The sequence below is a fragment of the Pristis pectinata genome, chromosome 1, assembly GCF_009764475.1.
Source record: "Pristis pectinata isolate sPriPec2 chromosome 1, sPriPec2.1.pri, whole genome shotgun sequence".
In the NCBI taxonomy this organism is placed as follows: Eukaryota; Metazoa; Chordata; class Chondrichthyes; order Rhinopristiformes; family Pristidae; genus Pristis; species Pristis pectinata.
The window spans coordinates 86778275-86790529 of NC_067405.1; the positions used below are offsets into that span (position 1 = coordinate 86778275).

Below are 12255 nucleotides of genomic sequence, written 5' to 3' on the forward strand. Positions count from 1 at the left end.
AACTGGAGGTGGGGTGGGGGGTGGGGGGCACAGAGTTCCTGTTGTTCCCATGAAACAGCTGTAATCTGTTTACCCATACAACAAAAACCATTGGACTTTTAGTCCTGATGAAGGGTCTCGACTTGAAATGCCACTTTTTTTCAGGCACTTGTCTCCAGACCTTGTCCCAACTTTTCTAGAAACATGGATGTCTGAACTGAATGTCAGCTGGGATGGATTTGTCTTTGTCACTGCAGTATTTGAATGCTAACTGAGTAGAGCACCAGCCTCTTCCTACAACCATAGTTTACATTTATGTACTGTATGTTCTTTAGCATTGGAAGCAGTCCAACAGCATACCCACAGACATGTTGTTCAGGAGCACATAAGGAATGAAAGGGAGGCACAGCGGTTATGAAAGGAATTTGTTCAGGGCCTCGGATGGAGGAGGCCACCAAAGATTCTGCAAAGGAAATTGGTGATGTGCAAAATGCCAAAATTTCAGGGAGGTGTTGAGAAAACATCCTGGAGTTCTTTAAACAAGGAAGAATTTTTCTGAATTTTCAAGCACTGCTCCTTGGATTTGGATGAACCCAGATTTCCAGAGGGCAAAAGATAAGAGGCTAGCTAGAAGAGCTCTGGAATAATTTAAACTAGTTGCATCAAAGGCAGGATTGACAGCTTATGAGCTGAGGTGATTATATGAAATTGCAAATTGATGGGCTTAATAATGAGGTGAATGTGAAGAGAGAAGCTCTTCTGTGAGTCGGATGGGTGATCAATTGCGAATAATCTGATTAAGTCTCTATACGGGGAGAAGGATGAATTTAGTGACTGAGGTAGATTTTAAAATGAAGGCAATGGCTTTGGAATTTACAATATTGGAAGAAGACTAGAAAAACTGACGATGATACATCAGGATGTCATTCTTGTAGTACAAGTGTTCACCAGGTGTACATCAGGAAACTACCTTTGGCCCAACCATTGTCAACTGCTTCAACAACCATCTCCTCTGTCATTACATCAGGTGCAGGTGTTTGACTATTGTGCAATGTTCAGGCTCATTCAAAGAATCTGATTCAAAATGGTGCAGCTTATTGTCTAATAATACAACTTGTGGCAAATTTAAATGCCAAGGATCATATGTGACAGACAACATTCGATTACCTTCTGTCAATTGCTTTGCAAGTACAGTAACTACCTAACAAGAAAAATGGGTGCACTAACATCAAGCAGATGTTGTCACCAACAAATTCCTTATCAATTCACACTTATTTGCTTTGTGCATCTGTCATTCTTCCTTCACTGTCCTGCATCAAAATCCTGGAAACCTTATCTCATTATTATTATCATCAGTATCACTACAAGCACCAAACTGGTTTAAAGTGAAAGCCTCACACCTCTACCTCAAGGCAAGTATTACTTAATAAATAGAGCAGTTTCAGTATTAACCTCTGTGAGAGGCTCAGGGATGTTTCTTAGAACCCTTAATTTTGCTTTCAAACTTGTTAACTTTACAACTATGCCCTCTCGTTTGACCCTGATAGTTCAAGCTAAAAAAATGCTGGCATTTACATCCATGGGTCTGAGAACTGCTCTTGTGAAATTTCAGTCTATATTTTTACAGTAAAACCAGTGACATTTGAGAATTTTTTTAATAGCTGAAAATCACAGGCAAACTTAATGGACTGCTAAGTCAATGCAAACCTTGTGTTATTAAATGACAATAAATCGTAGTTCTTCTACAACTTCACATTAGTCAGAAGATTAACAGTACATTTAACATTATTCAATCATGTACTTTTTTTTCGTTCAGTAAAGAAGGAAAGTCGAACAAAAGTGGCAGATAATTGTAGCAACTATGAAACACTGAAAGCACAGCAGCTAGAAATATGGGAACAGTTAGATGTTATACTTCAATGTGTGAGAGAACTAAAAGAAGAGATGATTGAACTTCGGGAGTGCCTGAATGGGATGACAGATCAGATTGTCGGAGATGTCAGGTAATCATTTTTGTTTTATAATTTCCCATGCATTATAACATTTGTATCTTATGGTTTACATGAGAATTCTGATAATGGCTACATTTTACTGAATGGTTTGGGTTATAGGTATTTCTGGAAACTTGTAAATGCAAAATATGATGGTAAATAAGTTGGGTTACCAGGATTGTTCTCCGGTGTATTGAAGAATGAACTATTAGACATACTATTCCATATTATAGTATTTTGCGTTGACATTGGACTATTTAATAACTTCCTAGTAAAAGTCTTTCAAGAAAAGTAATCATGATAGAATTTTACATTGACTGAAAGTGATTTATTTTTGTATATGAAAATTGGGTAGTGAATTTGAATAAAGCAAATTTATCTAGATAAGAGTCGAGTTGGCCAAGGCTGATTTGGAAAAATAGCTTAAAAGATATGACAGTGGATAAAAAAATTTAAACCTATTTTAAAGGAATAATTCATAATTTACAATGAGTTCCAGTAAATGTTCCCCTAAGGAATAAAATATCCACAGGAACAGTGATGCAACAGCTCATATTGCTAAACATAGTATTAGATATTAGGAAGAGGCTTTTAGTTTTGAGAGAGAGCAATGGGTAAGGAAAAGAGAATGTGAGAGTAAAATATTAAGAGGTATAAAATGGATGGTAAGATCTTCAATTTTTGTGTAAAGGGCATGAATTAGCAAGAGTAAATATAGGAACTTAATAAGCAAACAGGAGAAAAGTAATAGTGCATAAGAAAAAGGCAGAGGCAGTAAACAAATACTTGTATCTGGAGCAAAAAAATAAACTGCTGGAAGAACTCAGCAGGTTGAGCAGCATTTGTGGAAGCAAAGGGATGGTCAGTGTTTCTGGTCAAAATCCTGCATCAGGACTGAGAGTGTAAAGGGAAGATTACCTATAGAAGTGAGAGGAAGGGGTGAAATGGAGGCTGGTAGGTGATAGTTTGAACCAGATGAGGTGGAGGGATGATGCGCAGAAGGGGACAGATGAGGGAGGGGGAGTATTGAGGCAGAGGCTGATAAATGATAGGTAGAACCAGATAAGGGAGATGGAATAATGGGCAGATGGAATAAGGTGAGGGAGGGTGATGAGTCTAGGTAATGAGGAAGGGAGGGCTGAAAAAGTTGAATAAAGGAAGAGAGACCCTGGATGGACAAGAGGGAGCGGGTTGCCTGAAATTGGAAAATTTAGTGTTCATGCCATTGCTACCCAAACAATATGAGGTGCTGTTCTTCTTGTTCACATTTGGCCTTGCCATGACAGTGGAAAAGCTGAGGACAGACAGGAAGGGGAGTTGAAGTGATGTGTAACCAGAAGCTCAGGATCGCCATTGTGTACAGAGCACAAGTACTCTGCAAAATGGTCGCCTACTCTATGCTTGGTCTCACAACAGCTACCCATGTTGAGTGAAACTATGCCCAGGCAACTTCAACTCCACAAGATGAAGTTTAGGACCTGGAATGTTACGACTATTATGGACAATCCCAACAATGATAGACCTGAATGTGTTCTGCTATCATAGCTTGTAAATTCAGACACTTGGACATTGACATTGCCACACTGAGCAAAACACGACAGCAGTAGATGTCCAGTTTAAAGAACTGTCTTCTGGAGGTGCAAACTAGAGGAGGAATATCATCTTCACAGAGTGAAGCTTGTACAACATCTCAACAGTTTTTGTACAAGAATAAGCTTATACAGCATACTGACAATTTCCCCTGTGAAATTAGTGAACACTGTGTGATTGTAGAGTTAGGATTAGGGTAATCCAAAATGGAACACATATGCTTTGCATATCAGTCCATATGCTGTAACTCAGCAAACTTCAGACCTACTTCAACTTAGGGGAAAAAGTTGTGCTCCATATCTCAGGAAGACACATTGATCCTCTTGGGCAACTTCAAAGCCATCGTGGGAAGGGAGGCAATTCTCTACAGTGTGATTAACAAGGAAGGGGTCAGGAAGGCTAACATTAGCAGGGTCCTCCTCTTTACAAAATACTTGGAGGACAGCCTTGTTATAACAAGCACCTTGTCTTGTCAGATGGACAAGCACAAGAAGGTGTGTTAACACCACTAGTCCAATCACTGTCTGTGAGATTACATCATCTTCTGAGTCACAGACTGCAAAGATGTCTGCAACATATCCATCCTGATGGTTGTGTTGGCTTCTGGATTAAACGTTGCCTAATCTGCTCTATTATCAACATGACCCCAAGACATCAGTGTCAACAGAAGTGCTGTCGCAATGTTGTAGCTCTCAAGAACCCTACAAAGGGACCCCTATTCAGACAGTGCCTTAGAGACAACTTGTCAATTCTCAGTCATCAGGGGCTGGCCTGAAGCCTGCTATATTTGGAATTTATGAAGAGACTCTCAGCTTTTCTACCAAGCAGAACAGGACTGGTTCAATGAGAATGATCAGCTGATAGAGAAGCTAATTAACAGACCTAAGGTATTCCTGGATTGGAAGTCCAATCATATGTCAAAGGAAAAGTTTTAGATTCTATCACTCGGGAGGGACAATGGAACACATTCAAATTTGGCTGCCCAAAGAAATTCTTTTCCATTTTATACAAATCATGATCTACAGCAGAACCAATCTCAATGAGGACCAATGTTGGACAAAGCTGCATCAGCTCCCCGCATCCCCCCCCCCCCCCCCCCCACAGTTTTCTCAACCTTTCTTATCGCAACAAACTTCCAATGGGTGTGGAGCTAATCTTCAGAATTAATGGGGAACCATTCAACCTATGGTGACTGTACTCCAGAAACAAGATCAACTGAGCCTCAGTAGGGGAACTTTGAATATCAACACTATCCATTCTCACTCTTTAATAAATATCCTGCTTTTCTGTTATATGAACCAAAATGGATAACCTCAGATTGTTCCTCATTATATTCCAATAGACATATTCTCACCCACTCACTCAGTTTGCCTATATTTTCTTTACATCTTTCTCCATACTTAGAATTCTATTTAGTTTAGTATTGTTGGGGTTCTTGGAAATATGATGTTTCATCCCTTCAGCCAAATTATTGATATAGATTGCGAATAGCTGGGGCCCAGACACTGATCCCTGCAGTACCCCATTAGTCAGTATCCTGCCAACTTGAGAAAGATCCATGTAATCCCACTCTTTGCTTTCTGTCAGATGACCAAATCTTAGTGCATGTCAGTACATTACCTCCAGTTCCATGTGCCCAAACCTTGTGAACCAACCTCCCCTGTAAGACCTTCTAGAAAGCCTTCCAAATACACCACATCCATTGGTTCCCCCTTATCTATTCTGAGTCACATGCTCAAAGAATTCCAGCAGAGTACTCAAACATGATTTTCCTTTCATAAGTCTGTGTTGACTCTGCACAATTCTGTTATTCTTTTCAAAGTGTTCTTTGATTACCTCCTCCATTATAGATTCATGCATTTTCCCTACTACTGACAGTAAGCTAACAGGTTGATAATTCCCTATTTCCTTCCTTCCTTTTTAAAATAGTAGGATCACATTTGCTGTCCTCCAATCCACAGGAACAATTGCAGAATCTATAGAACTTTGCAAGATGATAACCAAAGCATCCTCTATCTCTAAAGTCACCTCTTTCAAAACCCTGGAATATAAATTATTAGGTTCTTGGAACATTTCAGCTTTCAAGCTCACCAGCTTCTCCAGTACTATTTTTGACCAATACTTAGTTCCTTCAGTTCCTCATTCTTGCTAGAACATCCATTATCCTCACTTTTCAGCACAGCATCTTGATAAATAAATGGGAAGGGGTGCAATGTTAGGTAGATAATTTAAATAAAACATTTTCTTTTGTTTAAATTCCCTACCCTTGCTTTCAATAACTAACTCAGGTGAAGGATTCTGCTGGCTTCTGGTTTGTGCAGCTGCATTTTCAAATATTGCCTGCGACAGGCTCCCTTGTGTTTTGAACTAGAGATTGGATCCAGATTGTGGAAATTAAGAGAGAAAGCAATTTGGGATCTGTCTGGAAACAGTAGGGGAAGTGTGTTCCAAGCAAGGTTATGCTCTGTAACTTGGGGGATAACAATTGCTTCTTTCACTCATCTGACATTGATGTACAAATTATAAGTTCCACTGCACCAAAAATCAGTTTCCAAGTGGATATTTGATTGCTGAGCTCAGCCACTGCTGTCAAAAGAGTTGCCAAGATTGTTTTGTCCTCCAAAATGGTTGTGAATAAACCAATATGAATATATAGATGTTTGCATTTTAAAGTCCAACTGCCTGCTATCAGCACCTTCTGCCAGCACATCTCCACCTCTTTTTCCTCTTCCAACTTTACATCCAGTGCTGAGCTCATTTTCAGTGCTGTATTAAATTAGTTTGTCAAATTAGTGTAATTTTTAAATTTGTTTCATCGTAGATGACATTTTAAGCATATGATGCATTTAACACACTCCTGATGTTTTATACTCTGTTGCTGAGGTAAATTCTGTGCCTTAGCCTATATCCAGACCATTTTCTTTGTGTTTTTATAAATGGGCAGCCATTAGCAATGGATCACAAGAATTTCAGGTGCTGGAATCTGGAGCAACACACGAAGTGCTGGAGAAACTCAGCAAGTCAGGCAGCAACCATGGAGGGAAATGTGTAGTCGAAGTTTCAGGTCAAGACCCTTCATCTGGGCCAGTGACCAGAAGAAGGGTCTTGACCCGAAACATTGACCAGTATCCAGAAGAAGGGTCTCGATCCAAAACGTTGACTGTCCACTTCCCTCCATAGGTGCTGCCTGACCCACTGAATTCCTCCAGGGCTTTGTGTGTTGAGCCATTAGCAATGGCTTGCTTTTACATTTCAAACACAATAGGGATTGGCAATGTTCAAACAAAGAAAAATTAAGAACACTCTGTGGTGTTTTAAATCTGGTCACAGTATCACACTATTTAATAAACTCAAAGTGCAAGAGGGAATAGTATTTAAGGTCTCTTATATAATATTTGACAGAAACGCACTTGGTGAATTTAAACACTCATATTTCCATCATGAAATATTGAATAACTTGCAATTTTAAAAAAATCAGGTTGAAGGGTGTCATGTAGTTTAATGTTGTTTGACTGTCTTTTACATGACTGAAAGTTAGATAGAAAGAAGAAAGTTCAACACTTCGGTTGCTATAGTTTAATTAAGTGAAAGCTATTTCTAACAAAGTTCCCATTATGTTCTTTTTCTTTCTCCTAAATAGCAACTCAGTCATCATTGGGAAGTTAAGACTCTTGCTGGAATAAGATAGGAAGTTTCCTTTTCAGTATTGTATAGGATCTTATGTAGGATATTAATGTATAAAAAGAAAATTATGTACTAAGTTAAGTTCTGTTTAACAAAGGTCAAGTTTAGAGCGATGCCATAAAGTACCAGGGAAGAAGAAAGCAGGACCTAGCAGAGAAAGAAGTAATTCTGTTGAATCAAACTCCATATATTTCACAGCCAGCACTGGGACTAAGAGCAATGCTGAAACAGAGAGCGAAGGAGGGTGAGTAGAGTACTGCACTGAATTGTGATCAAAGGTGGTGCTGTATGTGCATCTCAAGTTAATGGACTGAGAAATGCAAAATTACTCAGAAATATTATTTGGTATTCTTAGGCCATATACTATAAATATTAGGGGTTTTGAGCATCATAATGTTTACACTACTTTCTTCAGCCTGATCACTAGTGAGATATTTGAAATAAAAGTAGAAGACTGGAAATTTTTGGCAGATCAGGCAGCATCTGGGGAGAGAGAGAGAGTTCATGTTTCAGGTCAATGAGCTTTCATCAGAACTTGATCATTGACCTGAAATGTTAACTTTATCTCTACACTGATGTTGCCTTACTTGCTGAGTATTTCCAGCGATCTCTCATGGGATTTGACAAGGTAGATGCAGGTATGATGTTTCGCATGTCTGAAATGTCTAGAACCAGGGTCACGAACTCAAAATAAGGGATTGGTCACTCAGTACCCAGTTAAGAAGGAATTACTTCATCCAGACAGTAGTGAATCTTTGGAAACCTCTACCTAAATGAACTGTGGAAGGTTAGTTGTTAAATATGTTCAAGACAAGATCATAGGTTTTTGGATATTAAGAGAATAGAGGGATATGGGGTTAGTACTGGAAAGTGCTGCTGAGGTGAAAGAGCAACACTGAAAATGGGGTAATGAGGAAAGGGTGAATGAAAATGGAGATGATGCAGTAGTTAAATAGTGAAAGATTACTTTTTCGTCCAATGCTCCTTAGAAGAGGAAATAGAGGATGGAAATGGAAGGCCCTTGAATGGAGTTACTAAGCTGTAGATTCTTCACATGTGGGTACTAAGGTAGAGAATTAAACTTTATTTCAAAGAAATGGGCTAAATATTTAATCATGTGATCAGGAAACACATGGTCAAGTGATGAAGTCAGAAGTTCCGATGGTCCAGTCTCTTGGAGTGACTCTAATTAGGGTTAGGAAACTCTGGAGAGAAGAAGGCATTATTCAGGTCAATGACTTTTCATTAGAATCAGAAGATGTTAGAGTTTTAATGAAGCCTAAGTGGATTTGAACTAAGTAGAATTGGTGGAAAAAGTTTGATGAAATGCAGTTGGGGAGGTGATGGCTGGTGGAGACAGGAAATTATGAAGGGAAGATCTTGAAAAGGATAGAAGGCAGGAATGATCATCTTGTGTCCATCCACCGAAGACAGCGATCTTCCCATTGATGGGAACAATGCAAAGCTCTAGTGTTGTTCTTGGCAAGATTCCAGGCTATAATGTTGCACACTCTGTTTTACAGACCAAAAATGGTGCACAGTCTTCCTCTCACTATAATTGCAGGTATTGGATCTTGACCAATGGACTTGGGTACAGAGGCATTTGAAGCCTCTGTGGTTGGGGGGGGTGGGGGCAGAGAAGCGGTTCTGCTATACTTCTGCCTCTCTTTGGTTGCCTTTGACATCCATGCTGGCCCCATTGGCAAAGACTCCAAGTTGCACTTGTCACAATTCCCCACTGGTGGTTGTAGGGGTAATGCTAGCTACTTGCATCGTTGTGAGTAAGCTCCTGTGAAATTCCAGGCATTTTTTCAAGCATTTTTCTGCAGAAGAGCATACATATTTGCTACACTACACGGTAGTGTAGCGGTTAGCGTAACACTTTACAGTGCCAGCAACCCGGGTTCAATTCCGGCCACTGTCTAAGGAGTTTGTATGTTCTCCTTGTGTCTGTGTGGGTTTCCTCCAGGTGTTCCGGTTTTCTCCCACATTCCAAAGACGTACGGGTTAGGAACTTGTGGGCATGCTATGTTGGCGCCGGAAGCGTGGCGACACTTGCGGGCTGCCCCCAGAACACTCTATGCAAAAGATGCATTTCACTGTGTGTTTCGATATACATGTGACTAATAAAGTTATCTTATTCAGAGGTGAAGTCAGCCCCTTTTAGCCTGTGTACCATTCAATAAGATCATGGTTGATCTGATTGTAACCAACACATTTCTGGCTACTCTGGTGCCTTTCACTCCCCTTGCTTAGTTTCGAGCTTACCCTGCTATAAAAATATTCAATGACACTGCTTCTACTACACTTTGAGAAAGAAAGTTCCAAAGAGTCTCAACCTCCTGAGACGTAAGAAAAACTCTCTGGGATGAGTTGCAAAACTTTCACCTCTTCATTTTAAATGGGTAACCTTTTGTTTCTAAAATGGTGACCCTGCCAACCACCTCCCCCCCCCCCCCCCCCCCACCCCGTTCAAGATTATCCCACAAGGATGACACAATGGCACAACAACCAGACTTGCTTCAGCGACTTGGGTTCAATCCTGACGTCCAGTGTTGTATGTGTGGAGTTTGTGCATGCTCCCTGTGACTGTATGGATTTTTTCTTGGTGCTGCGGTTTCCTCCCACATTCCAAAGATGTGCAGGTTGGTAGGTTAATTGCATATGGTAAATTGTTCCTACTGTGTAAGTGAGTGGTAAAATCTGGAGGGAGTTAATGGGAATGTGGGGAAAACAGGTTGCAGGAAAATTAGTGGGGCAATGGGATTGCTCTGCAAGTTGGCATCAACTTCATGGGCCGTAATAGCCTTCCCTATGTCATAATGAAATATAAGAAAAAAAATAAGAAACATATTAAGACCCCTCAGGATTGTGCCAATGTAGGGGGTATCTTGCATCCTGTGGTTTCTTTTTCCAGATTGGCCACAGCTGTCAGCCGGAATGTTGGTGGTGCTAATCCATCAAGAGTCTGCAAGCAACTAGTGATGATTTTACTGATGTCTTTCATTGTGAAATCAATTTTGTTTGCATTGGCAGAACATTTCCATATTTGGTACTAGAGTAACATAAGGTGCACATGGAGGTTCTACTTATGGATAGATGTGCCCACTAACTCCACTTTCAACCTTCTGCCCCCACCCCCACCCTCACCCTCACATATTTTGAATTTGCAATCTTCTGAGTGATAGTTTTACTTTTTATCATTTCAATTAGATCCTTGTAAGAGTTTGCGTTTAAGGGTTATTGCGCAGTGAGTAAGCACCATTCTAGCTGATACTTGGCTTTTTGTTCACATCTTGAAAGGGATTTAAATGGGTTTAATTTAAGTTGGTTAGCCACATAGAAAACAGCTGGCTTAGCTAACTTGGTGATTAAATGATAAACAGAATGATTTGATTACTATTCATTAGTTGCTAAGATCTAATTGAATTACTTTGTTACTGAGTGAGTTTTAACGAGTTGAATTAACACAGTGCTGCAAGAGCTACTGAAATGCCTTAAAACTTGCAATCAGTTCAAACTCTGAATCATTAGTAATAAATCACTACATAACTTGGTTCAAGGCCATAAGTATTACTTAAGTTCCAGGTTCGATATCTGAGACAGAACAATTGGTAGAAGAAATCCACCCATAGTTTCAGTTTGGAACACAGACCAATAACCTTTTGATGAACCAAATGCTGATATGATCAGTCTCAGCTTTGGCAAGATGCTTGGCAATCTTTTGTGCTAGCAACTGAGTCAATATCTGCAGGAGAGGGAGTATAGAAAACAAGAGGAAAAGAATGATTTCTTACTCTAGTTTGAACCAGATCAGTACCTGAGGATCAGATGCGATTCATATTAACCATGAACAGTCTAAGTCCTGCTTTGATAAATGTGGGGGCAGGTCTTCAGTTTGCCACCAGGGCATAAAACTAAATTTGGCTACATGCATAGGGCCCACTTATGCCAATGAAAATTATATTTTGTGTGTGATTTTTTTTTTGTTTTAATCTATGCCTGGTCCAAAATGCTAATCTTACATACAGGAAGTATATGAACTGAAGATCCACTCCTGGTTTGTCCACCTTCCACAGGTGGGAAACATCAGATGATAAGAATGGGATTCTATTAAAGAGTTAATGGATGGAGTGCAATCGACAAAATAAAGTTAACTGGATGCAGAATGATTGATTACAGGGGAAAAATTAATCAATGAATTTAGACTGGATCATACTTGAAAACAAAATGAAAAATTGGGGTATTCTGTTCAATTAGTTTCCCTCTATAATTTTAGCTTTACTTAACATCAATGCTGATATTAACTTTGGATGTCTTTAGTGCTTTTAATGTATACTAATGCAAAATATTCTCACCATTGTAGCTTTTTACAGTTGACTGAGGAGGAACTCTGGTCAATTATATACATATAACCATCTAATAGTTTAATGCTGCTTCTCAGCAAAGCAGCACATTGTTTGTGCCATCAATAAAAAGGATAACGTGCACCAAACAGAAACAATGGTGCCTGCAGCATCAAGAGCAAAATAAAATGCACTGTAGAGGGCTTTTTTATCTTTTATTTGGCATTGGTAGCTGACTCCCATCAGTAGTTATATTATCCTGTTGACCTATCTGTTGTAGTCCATCCACTTTTGCAATTGTTATGTATGTTCTGTTTGTAGGAAATTGAGAACAAGAGGGAATCATTGAATTTTCCTGCCTTTACCCATAGGAAGCTGTTGATGTAGTGCAGTCTTGTATTTCTAATTACTTTTTTTTCTATTAACTTTGGATAATAGTTTGGTTATTGTGAGGTTATGAAAGCAGGAAATCTATATGCAAAACATAATTTTCAAAACCAAGAATTGAGAATATCCTCCCTAACTTTGAAAAACAGGATGAGAATTAATGTCTGTGCATTAAATATCTCAGTCAATCACTACTGAAAAACATTACAGAATGTTATCAATGAATATTTAATGGTGGAAGCATTCAACTATAAAACATTAATTTGTTCTCTTTCATG

At 39.3% G+C, this 12255-nt stretch overlaps 1 protein-coding gene across 1 annotated transcript in view; it reads left to right on the forward strand.

Annotated features, from left to right (window-relative positions):
• LOC127573747 (regulator of microtubule dynamics protein 3-like) overlaps window positions 1-12255 on the forward strand; it is a 232083-nt gene that overhangs the window by 14272 nt on the left and 205556 nt on the right. Inside the window, exons 2-3 of the mRNA XM_052026311.1 lie at window positions 1796-1982; window positions 7342-7488. Of these exons, the coding sequence (XP_051882271.1) occupies window positions 1796-1982; window positions 7342-7488 (334 nt within the window). The remainder of the gene's footprint in view (window positions 1-1795; window positions 1983-7341; window positions 7489-12255) is intronic.